Below are 14,861 nucleotides of genomic sequence, written 5' to 3'. Positions count from 1 at the left end.
TTGGTAGCGTTTGAAATAGGAATAGCAACCTGGGAAGAATGTTCATCTTTACAACTGCTATTTTCCCCCACCATGACAGCCAACCTGTCCTCCATCTGTTTAGATCCCTCCTTATTTCTCTAATGAGTGGTGCATAATTCAGTTGGTACAAAATGCTGAGGTCTCGAGGTATGTGGATTCCCAAATAACGAAAGCTAGTATCCACTATATGAAATGAGAAAGTCCTCCCCAATTGCTCCAGTTCTTGGCTCGTTTATGTTATCCCCATTAGTTCCGATTTATCAAAATTCACTCGGAACCCTGACAGTTTACCAAAGGAGTTAAGTTCCCTTACAAGAACCGGTAATGTCATCTGCGGGGACCCCACATAGAATAGAATGTCATCAGCAAATAATGCCATTTTGTGCTCCCTACCCCCTATCCTAACCCCTTTAATATCCTTTAGCAACCGGATCCGCTGGGCTAATGGCTCTATTGATATAGCAAACAATAATGGGGAAAGGGGGCAACCCTGCCTGGTTCCCCTTCGAATGCTAAATTGATCCGACCACCCCCCATTAACCTTAATATGTGCTACCGGATCCGCATATAGCCCCTTCACCCAACCTACAAAGGGCCTCCCCATTCCCTGCTCTAGCATAACCTCCCATAAATAGTCCCACTCCACCCTGTCGAATGCCTTCTCTGCGTCGACCGTTAGTAGGGTTAGCGAGTCCCCTCGCCTCTGTGCTCCCCAAGAAATATTTAAAGTGCGCCTTATATTATCGGCCACCTGACGTTGTGCTATGAAGCCTGATTGGCCTTCATGTATAAGGGATGGCAATATCGATTTTAATCTATTTGCCATAATTTTGGCTAAGATTTTGACATCGATGTTTAACAGCGATATCGGGCGGTAAGACCCACAGACCGTCGGATCCCTCCCTGATTTTAACAATATTGATATTCCCGCCTCCTGCATACTAGGAGGTAAACCTTTTTCCATAAAGCAGGCATTTCCTATCCGCACTAACAAGGGTCCCAGCTCTTGTTGGAAAATTTTGTAGTATTTAGCTGTGAACCCATCTAGCCCGGGAGATTTCCCCCCCCCGGTAATCCTCTTATAACTCCTAAAACCTCCTTCAAAGAAATCGGGGCTTCCAGCTCCCATCTTTGCTTGGCCGTGACCCGTTGCAATTCTAAATCTCGTAAAAAGTTTCGAGTCTCCTCCCTAGGAGCTACTGAGTCTGAAGAATACAATTTTTTATAGTATTCCACAAATTGTTCTCTGATCTCCTCATCCTGATAATACATTGTATCTTTTGGCCCTTTTATTTTTGTAATGGTGTTTTTTATCCTTCTCTCCCTGAGCCCCCTGGCCAACATGCTTCCCGCTTTATTACTAAACTCATAGAATTTCTGCTGCATTAAACTTCTGTGGTATTCCATCCGCTTCACCTGTATCTGTTGTAAAGTGGCTCTCCACTTTTTAAGCTCCTGTAAATGTAATGTTCCTCCCTCTCTTTGGTGTAAGGCTTCCATTCGAACTAGTTTCCTTCGGACCTCTAACTCATGGGCTTCCCTCTCCTTTTTCTTGTGTGCCCCCTTTTGTATAAGCTTACCCATTATAACTGCCTTCATAGCATCCCATAGGATCCCCTCAGTGACATCCCCGTTGTCATTTAAGGCCAAATAATCTTTTATGGATCCCCGGATTTCCTGACATTCAGCCTCACTATTTAAAAGTGATTCATTAAGTCGCCATACTACTCCCATTCTTCTTTTCCCCAGCCCCTGCATGGAAATCCATACCGGGGAATGATCTGATGCATGCATACTTTCAACTTTGCTTTATGAATTTCACCCCACCATGTTCTGCTGCACCAGATAGCATCAATTCTTGCGTACGTTCCCTGTGTGTGGGAGTAGTGAGTATATTGTTTTTGATTCGGATGCTGCAACCGCCACACATCTATCAGATCTAATTCCCTCATCAATCTAAGTAGCAGCCTCCTAGGGTACCCTCCCCCTCCCGTCCTTCCTTTGGAATGGTCTATCTCCCCTACAGGGTAATTAAAATCTCCCCCCAGTACTACCATCCCACCCACGAAAGGAATCAATTCTGCCCTAATCTTTTCATAAAACCTGCCTTGCCCGACATTGGGGGCATATATGTTGACTAGTGTGATTAGCTGATTGTTTATCCTACCCTTAATCGCCAAGCATCTCCCATCGTCCTCATTATATTGGGCCTCGCAGGTGAATTGCAGATTTTCTTTCACATAGATTATCAGCCCTCCCGTTTTACTTCCCTTAGGGTCTGCTAATGCATAACCTTCTCCAAGACCCTTATTCAGGATTAATGATACATCACGTTTCCGAACATGAGTCTCCTGGAGCATAACAATGTCCCAGTTCATTCTGCGCAGTTCTTTGAAGATAATACTTCTCTTACCCGGACTGTTTAAACCATTAACGTTCCATGATCCCACCCTCAGCTCACCTCCCCTCCATCCCCCCTTTTCCCCCCAGACCTCCCTTGCAACTGGCTTGCTCCTTTTCCTGCCAGTTTGCCCCTAAGGAAGTACGCCCTCCCCAGAATCAAGCTAAATAAGCCTTTAACTTTAAATTTAACTCTCCCCTTCTCAATCCTCCTTAAACATTTTTCAAAAAAAAAAAAAAACCACTTTAAACATACAACAATTTTTCTTCTCTCACCCTCATCCCTCTGATCAATATGCAATATTTACTCAGTCCAAATCAAGTTGCATCTCCATTCTCTGACCCAGGCCTCGCTGCATGAGGGGATATGTGGCCCTTCCCCCTTTCTACTTTCTTCCAGCCATTCTGATTCTTCCTTCCCGGACTTCGCTGAGGAAGCTGAGTCTCATTGTCCTCTCTTGGAACATCGGTACATCCCATTTCACGCAGAACCTTCCAGGCTCCCTGGTGTGAATTGAGCTTGCACGTTGTGTTACCCACTGTTATTTGTATTCCAAATGGATGGAGCCACCTACAGTGAAGCCCCGCCTTTTGAAGATAAGTGGTAACTTCCTTAAAGTCTCTCCTTCTTTGCAGCGTCTTTCTGGCAAGATCTTGGAATATTTTAATTTTGCCAGATTTCCATTCAATGTCCCCCAGGGCTCTTGCTTTTTTCCACACCTTTTCCTTTATGGTATATTTGTGAAAACACGCCACTATATCCCTGTGCACTCCTCCCCGCTGTGGTCCCAGGCTTCTGTGTGCCCTTTCAAGTTCTATCTGTTCCATTGTAATTTGCTCTCCTTCACTGTGATCTTGCTGGAGCAAATGAGCACAGATCTCCTGCACTGTTTTCACTGAGTCCTTGTACTCCTCCTCGGGGATCCCCTTAAAGCGCAGATTGCATCGACGTGAGTGATTCTCCAAATCTTCCAGCATCAAGTCCATTTCTATTTTCGCTTGTTGTTCCGTTTTGAGGGCTGCCCTGAGGTCCCGCACTTCCTCCGTTATCCCCTCAGCCTTTTCTTCAGCTTCCGTGAGCCGGTTACCAATTTCCCGCATTTCATCATGTAGTTCCGCCACCGCAGTGTGGATGCTACGCCTGGTCGCCACCATCTCTGCCTTCAGCTCCTTAAACCATCGAGCAAGATCGTTTTTACTTATCTCCGCATCGCTGCCGACGGGCTCCTCGGGGTCCGGGTCGGATTCAGTATCGTCAGCGGCCATTTTGGCGCCTCGTGTCACCGCCCGATGTCCCGATCCCTGGCCCTTGCTCGAGGCATCCGATGTAAATTTAAATTTGGCCAGCTTCTTCATAGCCGCCATCTGCACTTTTGGGATTGTTTGGGAGGAAAAATCGCTCGGTTTAAACGGAGAGAGTTCTTAATTTCGCTCCAGAGCTAGCTGAGCTCTGACATTAAGCAGCCATCTCCCGGAGCTGACGTCACTTCCTCCATTTTTTTTGTATTCTATATAAAATGCTGTTTTGGGTTAGATTCACTAGCTCTACTAAGTCACACAGAGAAAAGTACCTGTAAGCCATTTAGTTTCCCTTCTATTAAGCCCCCTCCCTGCCCGTCTTCAAGTCTTTGCTTAAAGCCCACCTCTTCAATGCTGCGTTCGGCACCTAACCCTTACCGTTCAGTGAATCCAGACTGCCCCAATTTGACTGCCCCTATCGGACCGACCGTTCACTTGTCTATTAGATTGTAAACTCTTTGAGCAGGGACTGTCTCTCTTTGTTAAATTGTACAGCGCTGCGTAACCCTAGTAGCGCTCTAGAAATGTTAAGTAGTAGTAGTAAAAAAAAAAAAAACATTCTGAAATTCTATTTGCCTTTCAAGCTGCTAGCTTGGGAAAACGATCTATGCAAGGCTTTATGGATTTCTTACAGCTATTTAGATTTTAGGAGGAGGACTAAAACTATTATTTCATAGATACATGCTAAACAAATAGTCACTAGTATCTCTAGTTCTTTATATTTTATTATGGGCTGGGAGGACATACAAGAAGTGGAAGGGCAGTGGTCCAGGCTGAAAGAAGCTATAAGTATGGCCACAAACCTTTATGTAAGGAGAGTAAATAAAAGCAAGAGAAAAAGGAAACCGATATGGTTCTCCAAGCACGTGGCTGAGAAAATAAAGGCTAAAGAGTTGGCGTTCATGAAATACAGAAAAACTCAAGAAGAGGAACACGGAGAGGAATACTGGATGAAACTGAAAGAAGCCAAGAGAGAGACATCTGGGGAAAGCAGAAGAACAAATGGCTAGAAATGTAAAGAGGGGCGACAAAAATTTCTTCAGGTATATTAGTGAAAGGAGGAAGACTAAAAGTGGAATTGTGAGACTGAAAGATGCTGCTAACTGCTATGTGGATAATGATGAAGAAAAAAACAAATTTGCTAAACAAATACTTCTGTTTTCACTGAAGAAAATTCTGGAGGAGGACCACGATTGACTGGCAAAAGTACATATGAGAATGGAGTGAATATAGCACCATTCACAGAAGACAGTGTATATGAACAACTTGAAAAATCTAAAGGTGGACAAAGCCATGGGACTGGATGGGATCCACCCCAGGATATTGAGGGAGCTCAGAGAGGTTCTTGTGGGTCCTCTTAAAGATTTGTTTAATAAATCCTTGGAGACGGGAGAGGTTCTATGGGATTGGAGAAGAGTGGATGTGGTCCCTCTTCACAAAAGTGGTGATAGGGAAGAAGCTGGAAACTTCAGGCTGGTAAGCCTCACTTCTGTTATTGGAAAAGTAATGGAAGCGATGCTGAAGGAAAAGATAGTGAATTTCCAGGAAGCCAATAAGTTGCAAGATCTGAGACAACATGGTTTTACCAAAGGTAAATCGTGCCAAACAAATCTCATTGAATTCTTTGACTGGGTGACCGAAGAATTGAATCAAGGATGTGCTACAAGACTTCAGCAAAGCTTTCGACACGGTTCCCCACAGGAGGCTCTTGAATAAACTTGACAGGCTGAAGATAGGACCCGACGTGGTGAGATGCCAGAGGGTGGTGGTTAATGGAATTTGCTCGGATGAGGGAAAGGTGAGTATTGGAGTGCCTCAGGGATCGGTGCTGGGGCCGATTCTGTTCAATATATTTGTAAGTGACATTGCCGAAGGGTTAGAAGGTAAAGGTTTGCCTTTTTGCGGATGATACCAAGATTTGTAACAGAGTGGACACCCAGGAGGGAGTGGGAAACATGAAAAAGGATCTGCAGAAGAATGGTCTAATGTTTGGCAATTAAAATTCAATGCAAAGAAATGCAAAGTGATGCACTTAGGGAGTATAAATCTACGGGAGACGTATGTGTTAGGCGGTGAGAGTCTGATATGTACAGGCAGGGAGAGGTATCTTGGGGTGATAGTATCTGAGGATCTGAAGGTGACAAAACTGTGTGACAAGGTGGTGGCCGTAGCCAGAAGTTTGCTAGGCTGTATAGAGAAAGGTGTGACCAGCAGAAGAAAGGAGGTGTTGATGCCCCTGTACAAGTCGTTGGTGAGGCCCCACCTGGAGTATTGTGTTCAGTTTTGGAGGCCGTATCTTGCTAAGGATGTAAAAAGATTTGAAGCGGTGCAAAGAAAAGCTACAAGGATGGTATGGGATTTGCGTTACAAGACACATGAGGGAGAGACTTGCTGACCTGAACATGTATACCCTGGAGGAAAGGAGAAACAGGGGTGATATGATACAGACGTTCAAATATCTGAAAGCTATTAATCCACAAACAAACCTTTTCCGTAGACGGGAAGGCGGTAGAACTAGAGGACATGAAATGAGGTTGAAGGGGGGCAGGCTCAAGAAAAATGTCAGGAAGTATTTTTTTTCATGGAGAGAGTGGTGGATACTTGGAATGCCCTCCCAAGCGAGGTGGTGGAGATGAAAATGGTAACGGAATTCAAAAAAGCGTGGGATAAACACAAAGGAATCCTGTTAAGAAGAAATGTGTCCTCAGAAACGTAGCAGAGATTGGGTGGCAGCACCGGTGGTTGGGAGGCGTGGCTAGTGCTGGGCAGACTTCTACGGTCTATTCCTGGAAAATGGCAGATACAAATCAAGGTCAGGTATACATATAAAGTAGCACATATGAGTTTATCTTGTTGGGCAGACTAATGGACCGTGCAGGTCTTTTTCTGCTGTCACTTACTATGTTACTATTATAGAAGATCACTTTTGTTTTGTAAATCCCAGATATTATGGCCTCTCTGTTTGTAACCCACTTAGAATTGCGAAGGTAAAATATATAAATCCTGATAGCTTAAAGTGAATGGTATCTGTCCTGATTTTGCTACATTCCATGTCCATTACGGTGCCTGGCCTTATTCTTGCTTACAGGCTAAGTGGAAGGGCCTCGGGTAAATCGATGTTTTGTGTATTTGACTTTCTTTTACCCTGTATGTAGAAGCTTTGGTACATCCCACTCATCTGGACTGATTAGGATAAGGAAGGCAACATTTTTCTGTTGCCTGCTAGCTTACTTTCCTTCAGTCCTGCTAGACCAGTCTAGGACCCACCCAGGAAGACTGCAGGTCAATTTTCTTTCAATATCATATGATATCTGGGGACGGCTAGTAGGGAACCCTATGAGGTCATTAAGATGTCTCTCCTTGGATCACAACTGTGCTGTAGCTATCCTGCTGGAACAAAATCCCAAAGTTGTTTGTAGAAGGTCCTGTAATTGTAACCCAGCAACTGTCTTAACTGTCTTCGTGAGGAAGGGGATGTTAGCTATCAGTCTGTAATTGGAGCATGAAGCTGCCCCTTTCAGTAAAGGAGTTAACCTAATATGGCCCAATTGAATTGGCATATTGCCTTCAAACAGTAGTTGATTTCCTAAGGGGCTGGAGGAGTGGCCTAGTGGTTAGGGTGGTGGACTTTGGTCCTGAGGAACTGAGTTCAATTCCCACTTCAGGCACAGGCAGCTCCTTGTGACTCTGGGCAAGTCACTTAACCCTCCATTGCCCCATGTAAGCCGCATTGAGCCTGCCATGAGTGGGAAAGCGCGGTGTACAAATGTAACAAAAATAAAATCCATTCTAATTTCCTACATTCCTTGTACCAAAGGTAGCCTAGAGGGGCTTCTATATGTTTTTGGTTTGGGGGCATGTTTCGTGTATCATCTTGGATGTCGTGGGTTGGTGTGAAGCATCTCTACCTATCTTGCTTTCATCTGGTAGTTCTGCATTGGGCATTGTTTTCTTAGGCTTGATTAAGATTATGCCTAAATAGAACCAAAAAGGCAGTTTTTCTTGTGGCCGTCTGTTCTGCAAGAAGGATTTCAGTTGCAGGCCCTTTGCCAGAAACCTTTTCCTGCGACTTTCAAGAGGAAGATGATTATTCAGATGGTTTCCTCCTCTTCCCCCCCCCCCCCCCCCCCCCCAAGGTACTGTCCATCTTTCTTGCAAATCAGGCTCTCCCTGCCTGTATTAAGTGATTGCGGTGACATGATGAGCCTGCATCTGTTAGATGTATGCCAAAAGCTTTACGGTTTCTTAAAAAGGAGAATTCAGGAAGTCGGATTCTTTTCATGCTATTTAGTGAGTCCAGGAAGTACCAGCGACAGCATCTATGGTGATGGTAGCCCAGTGGATTAAGGATGCAATCGCATCTGTGTATATTGTGCATAGATGAGAGATTGCTCGGAGCTCATTTGACCAGAGCGTAGGCATCCTGGGTGGAGTAGTCTGGTGCCGCTATAGGAGATCTGTATATTGGCCACCTGTGTTCCTCTGCTGGTCATTAGAGATGTTCAGGTTCAAGATGATACAGCATTTAGGGCAAGCATGCATGTTATAGGTAGGCTTGTCAGGACCCCACCCTCCTTATTTATTGGGATTTATTAACAGCCTTTATGAAGAGATTCACCCAAGGTGGTATACAATGTAACATTAAACTTTCAATTTTGTTTGACAAGATGGCCGCCGAGCGTACCTGCTAGCAACCACCATTCCTACAGCTCTTCGATTTTCCTATCACGATGCCGAAGCGAAGGAGCAAGTCCGCCTCCTATGCTCCGCAGCGATCGGCTCCTACTTCGCAAGATATCCGGTCTTTTTTGCAGACGTCTGTAGCTTCATCTACCGCAGTGTTTGGAGTGCCGGGAGGCAGCCCGCTGACACGCGCCGGTGCGAATGGAGGCACGGCGGCGTCTCCTGGGCTAGAGCTTACGCTCAGCCCCGACACAAGGGAACCACCCCCTCAGCCATTCGGCTGCAGCACTCCGTCAGAGACGACTTTGAATGGGTCCCCCAGAAGCGGCGAGACCGGTTCAAGTCGGGAGGTAGACCATCGACTGGCTGGAGAGCAAGAAGCTTTGATGGCTACACCGATTTCTACTGTGAATTCGGTGGGGAATGCTGTGAGCATGAATCCGGTAGGCCCAACACTTCTTTCTTTTGATATGCACAAGCCAGCAGAAGTTACTCTGGACTCTTTGTGGACTCTGATTGTAGATCTAGGGAAATCAATTACTCCACAGATAAATAGACTAAACCAGGAAATGTTAAAACAAGAGGAAAAAATAAACAACATGGACTTAAAAATAGGTAAACTGGAACAGATAGAAGAACAAAAAGATTTGGATATGAAAAGATTACTTACCCAGCAGGAGGCTATGATTAAAGACTTGATCTCATTAAGAAGAAAAACTGAATCTCTTGAGAACAATGCTAGAAGTAATAACTTACGTTTGTTAAACTTTCCCAAACAAACTGTTATATCCCCTAGGGAAATGTTGAAAAAATATATAATGGAAATTTTGGGTGTAAGGGAGGATCTGATCCCTCCTTTCACCCAAGTGTATTATCTTCCAGTTAAAGAAAGGAGTGACCAAAAAATATCAAGCCAAGAACAACCATTGAATGTTACGGATTTACTTGAATTAACAGATAATGAAAATGTAACTCTATCAACATTAATGGTTACAGTGGCACTGGCACCTGATAAACAGTGGTTAATGTCCATGTATTTTAAGAATAAAGATAAAAACATTCCTTGGTCAGAAAATACAAATGTTTCCCGACATCTCCAGAGACACACACAAACGTAGAAAGTCTTTTCTTTTAATGAAACCAGCAGTAACTCAGCTGGGTGCAACATTTTACTTGCGATATCCTTGCAAGTGTGTGGTGAGATATCAGGCAAATAAATATGTATTTTTTGATCCAATTCAGCTTACAACATTCCTTACCTCAAGGCAAAATAGGGGTATTTAAACATCATATCCCTTTAATATATAATAAACACTGTGGAATGATGGCTGTTATCATCTAGTGCTCTATCTTTGAAATTTATGTTTATAAATAATTCCATTACTTGAATCTTGTCTCAATAATGTGGACTTGAGCAAGAAATTTCGAATAATTATTTTCCTGTTATGTATTTTCTTTGAACTGATTGAAATATATTGCTTTCTTAAACAAGCATTTGCTTGATTATAAATGTATAAATCTTTATAAAAAAAAAACTTTCAATTTTGTTAACAGCATAATAGCAAAATGAACAAATATGAGTAAATGGTAAAACTGGAAATGCAAACAATAGGACTATCATGAAACAGTATCAAAAAATATATATGTTCAATAGAGCTACAGAACCATGTAATAGATATAAATGTCAGTAGTACAAACAATACCATAATAGCATGGAAGAATATTTAAATAACATGGATATAATACGATGTCAGCATACTACCAATGAAACACCTAATAAACATGTACTAGAACATTCAAATAACAGATATGATGATTTTCTTCATTGCAGCTTGCAATGTAACCAAGGGACCACCAAGTACAGAGGTATAGGTGGGGTCAAGCGAGGTAGTACAGAGTCAGTTGGGATAAATATATGGGTAGCTAAACTCAAGGCACGGTCTTAGACCAGTTCCTTATATCTTGCTTAACTGCACAAATTAGTGTATGTAGCAAGCTAGTCCAGATGAGAATGTGTATAGTCAGTCACCATATATATATATTAAAGGCTTGGGTGAAGAGCCAGGCTTTCACCTGCTTCCTGAAGTAGAGGTAGTCTCACGTTAGACGTAGCTCCTGTGGGAGTAAGTTCCAGAGCAGCCGGGTATGATATCATACAATTTCTTTTGATGAGGCTATAGATAGTGATGCTCTTTGAGAGGACCTTACATAAGTGCCATAGTGGGACAGACCGAAGGTTCATCAAGCCCAGTATCCTGTTTCCAACAGTAGCCAATCCAGGTCACAAGTACCTGGCAAGATCTCAAAACAGTACAATATATTTTATGCTTCTTATCCCAGAAATAAGCAGTGGATTTTCCCAAGCATTTTAATAATGGCTTGTGGACTTTTCTTTTAGGAAGCTATCCAAACCTTTTTTTAAACCCCACTAAGCTAACTGCTTTTACCACATTCTCTGGCAACAAATTCCAGAGTTTAATTACACGTTGAGTGAAGAAATATTTTCTCTGATTCATTTTAAATTTACTACTTTGTAGCTTCATTGCGTGCCCCCTAGTCCTAGTATTTTTGTAAAGAGTAAACAAGCGATTCACGTCTACCCATTCCACTCCACTCAGTATTTTATATATCTCTATCATATCTCCCCTCAGCCATCTTTTCTCCAAGCTGAAGAGCCCAAGCCGATTTAGCTTTTCCTCATAGGGAAGTCGTCCCATCCCCTTTTATCATTTTCGTCACCCTTCTCTGTACCTTTCTAATTCCACTCTATCTTTTATGAGAGGCGGTGACCAGAATTGCACACAGTATTCAAGGTGCAGTCGCACCATAGAGGGATTCAAAGGCATTATAACATCCTCGTTTCCCACCAGTCCAGAATCCAGCCCTTGAGGTTCATGTCCTATGTGCCTGGGCTTATGTGGCTGCTGTAAGATATGGAGATGGTTTAGAGTTCTCATTAGACTAAAAAAAAAAAAAAAAATCAGTTTTTTACATCTGGGCTGAGTTTGGAATTGGTTGCAGTTCTATTTGCACCTTCAGTTTTCTGAGGGAGAAGAGTTGGGTAGTTTACTTTTGTTATAGAAATGCTGGTTGACATTGGACTTCACAGGTCCTGATGTAGGATGTAAAGCAGGGGCGTAGCCACGGGTGGGCCTGGATGGGCCCAGGCCCAGCCACTTTTGCTGCAGGCCCGCCCAGCCTCTTCTGCCCGCTCTCCCCGTCTGCGTGGTCTGCTCACTTTTACTGCCCTGAAGCGCCATTCTCCCTCCAGCACCGGCGATTCCCATAGCCAGCCTTCTGCCAGCGCGCGTCGTCAGGGCCTCTTCTCGGGCGCGTCCCGCCTACTCTGCAACTTCCTGCGTCCCACCTTTGCGGAAAACAGGAAGTTGCAGAGTAGGCGGGACGTGCCTGAGAAGAGGCTCTGACGACGCACGCTGGCAGAAGGCTGGCTGTGGGAATTGCCGGTGCTGGAGAGAGAACGGCACTTCAGGTCAGTAAAAATGACCAGAACTGACCATGTGCAGGGGGCTGTTGCGGGTGGAGAGGAAATGCGGCAGCGGGCGGGGGGGGGGGGGGGGGGTAGCGGGTGGAGAGGAAATGCAAGGCCTGTGCCCACCCAGTCCACCTCCAGGTCCATCTAAAAATTAAACTCTGGCTACGCTTTTGATGTAAAGGGTCATGAATCTAATGTAACATTTTTTTCCTCTGGTACAACCAAAGCAGTTTACATATATTATGTGCAGGTAATTTTTCTGTCCCTGGTAGGTTCACAATCTGTTTTGTATCTAGGGCAATGGAGACTTGCCCAGTTGCAAGAAGCTGGTGGGATTCAAACCCAGTTCCCCAGCCCACTGCACTATCCATTACACTACTCTGCCTATCAAACTGTTTTCCTAAAACTTTATTTTTCTATAATTTTATGAGAGTACAACAAAGCATAGTGCAACATAATGCTCTATAACTAGTAGTTTCCAGTTTTCTTTTGCTCTTAGGGCATAAATCCACATATGTGGAAAGAATTGTGGAAAGAAAATTAACAAGTAAGGTCTAATTTCCTCTCTTCTCTTTGGTTAGAAAAGGTCTAACTTGCCCATTTACTAATAGTTCTGTACTCTGACATTCTGTCCAACAATCCACAAATTCAGCAATGGCCACCAGTAGGAAAGACCCCAGTAATGCTCAGATGTTTCTCAGGTTCAATGGATTTCTTTACAAATACATAATTTAAAGTATACACTCAAATGTAAGACAATTTGATTAGCTGAACTGAAATTTGTTTGTACCTACTATATTCCTGGGTCTGTCAAGGATAACAACTAAGTGAGAAGGGCTGTAGAAGTCTATTCAGGATGAACATGTATGTGGTAGGAACTGTGTGCTGATCATTGACAATGGATTGAGTCAAGTTTTTTTTTTCTTTTCCCATTGTTTGTAGAATGATGCTAATATGCTATCTGAAATGGCAAGTCTCTGGACTGCTCCTCTGGTCAAGACAACAACGGATAATGTAAGTTTTTTTTTTTTTTTTTTTTTTTACAACATTTTAAATTCTTGATGATTTTTTTTTTCTGCATTGCTCACAGGAAGAATCCCTTCGTAGTCCTCAAACAATACTAAAAATGGTAGGGGTACAAATCACACTTAGCATAAACCCTGCACCAACCCAACTTACACAACAACCCAAATGTACTTTTAAAGTTTATATTGACCTCAGCAGCAACCTTTTTCACACGGACCACTTTAAAGAAATTGATTTGTGAGGAGGTAGGTGAACCACGGATTGAGTGGTCCATGTGAAAAAATGCAATTTTATCACTGGTCTCCCCAAACTTCTGGGAACTTCTAGATAAAAGTGTTGCAATCTGTGTGTGTTTACTCTTTACATGTGAGGTTTTTCAAGTGGAAAAAAAGCTTTATTAAAGAGTTGATCCCTTTATGCTCTTGCTGAGGCAACTTTAGCATAAACCCTGCACCAATCCAACTTACACAACAGCTTAAATGTACTTTTAAAGTTTATATTGACCTCAGCGGCAACTTATATGCCTGTTTCTTTATGAAATAACAATCAACAAATAGCACTTGGGTCTTTAATAATATGATGTAACTTAATAGTGAACTATCACAATAAAACAATCCTCATTGTTCACTCAAGTGGATGGTTCAATGGATCTATGATTATATCTAACATTCCTCGCGTGAACAATGAGAATTTTTATTGTGATAGTCCACTGTTTAAGTTATATCATTTTTCAAGGACAAGCAGGCCATTTAGTATTCTCACATCTGCATGATATCATCCGATGGAGCTGATGCAGATGCTGCCTAGGGTATACAACAAGTAGACAATTTCTAGCAGTGTTCCACTGCAGGTGCCTTCCTGTCCGATGCATGAGCGCAGGTTCCTCACAATCTGTTTATCTGCGGAGCTGAGAGGTCGCATCTTCGTGGTCTCGCTTCAGTTCATATTAACAGTTAATTTTTCTATGCTTTAACATGCAGTATTTCCTTAATCTCTCATTTTCTTCATAGTTTTTATTTTCAGCACTTTTCCCTTTATTTTACTAGCCTTTTTGGCTTTTCATGTTTTCTTCTTTATCATGAGTCTCTTTGGGCCCCATTTAGGCCTGAGCACGGACCTAGATTTGAGCCTTGCCCCTTTTTTTGGCACTCGAGGAATTTAATTTGGCCACTATTCTTTTCTCTTATCTAGGAAGACCAACGGCTTCAAAAGGTGCGCCCAGTGTAATTGGGTGATTTCTGCCATGGACCCACACAGTTGGTGCATTGGGTGCCTTGGGCCTGACCACCAATCTGATTCTTGTTCTCTCTCTTTACAAATGCAACTGAGAACATAGGAGGCATGTCAGGTCCAGCAGGAGAAACTTTGACTCCTTGAAGGCTTCTTAGGCTTCTGGCATTCACATATTGACATTTCAAACTATGTTTATTCACTATAGAAAATCTATCTGCTTTTTATTTAAAGACCTCTGGTTTACTATGCTCTCTGTTGCAACCTTGCTTCGTGATGCCCTATCTTCCCTGTTTTGGTGATATATTTGAAAGATACCTTATTCCGAACCATGCACTTTTGAGCAACTGTTGACTTCCCCCAGTTTCTAGCTTAAAAGCTGCTCTATCTCCTTTTTAAATGCCAATGCAAGTAGCCTGGTCCCACCCTGGTTAAAGTGGAGCCCATCCTTTTGGAATAGGCACCACCTTCCCCAGAATGTTGCCCAGTTCCTCTAAAACCCTCCTCCCTGCACCATCATATCATCCTGGTCCATCTTGCCCAGTATCCTGCTTCCAGCAGTGGCCAATCCAGATCAGAAACCTAATTAGTAGCAACTTTCCATGCTACCAATCCTGGAGCACGCAATGACTTCCCATGTCCATCTCAATAAGACTAAGAGCTTAACTATTTTCAGTGAAAGAAATTTCCTTCTATTTGTTTAAAAAAA

General features: G+C 43.1%; 1 protein-coding gene across 3 annotated transcripts in view; it reads left to right on the top strand.

The window, feature by feature from the left end:
* The window catches only part of LOC115459789 (M-phase inducer phosphatase 1-like), a 167,919-nt gene that overhangs the window by 75,117 nt on the left and 77,941 nt on the right, over positions 1-14,861 (top strand). For all 3 annotated transcript variants that reach the window (XM_030189565.1, XM_030189563.1, XM_030189564.1), the window contains one exon: positions 12,839-12,910. In XM_030189565.1, coding sequence (XP_030045425.1) covers positions 12,839-12,910 — 72 coding nt within the window. The remainder of the gene's footprint in view (positions 1-12,838; positions 12,911-14,861) is intronic.

Source organism: Microcaecilia unicolor, unplaced genomic scaffold (genome assembly GCF_901765095.1).
Source record: "Microcaecilia unicolor unplaced genomic scaffold, aMicUni1.1, whole genome shotgun sequence".
In the NCBI taxonomy this organism is placed as follows: domain Eukaryota; kingdom Metazoa; phylum Chordata; class Amphibia; order Gymnophiona; family Siphonopidae; genus Microcaecilia; species Microcaecilia unicolor.
This window is presented reverse-complemented; position numbering and strand designations above follow the sequence as displayed.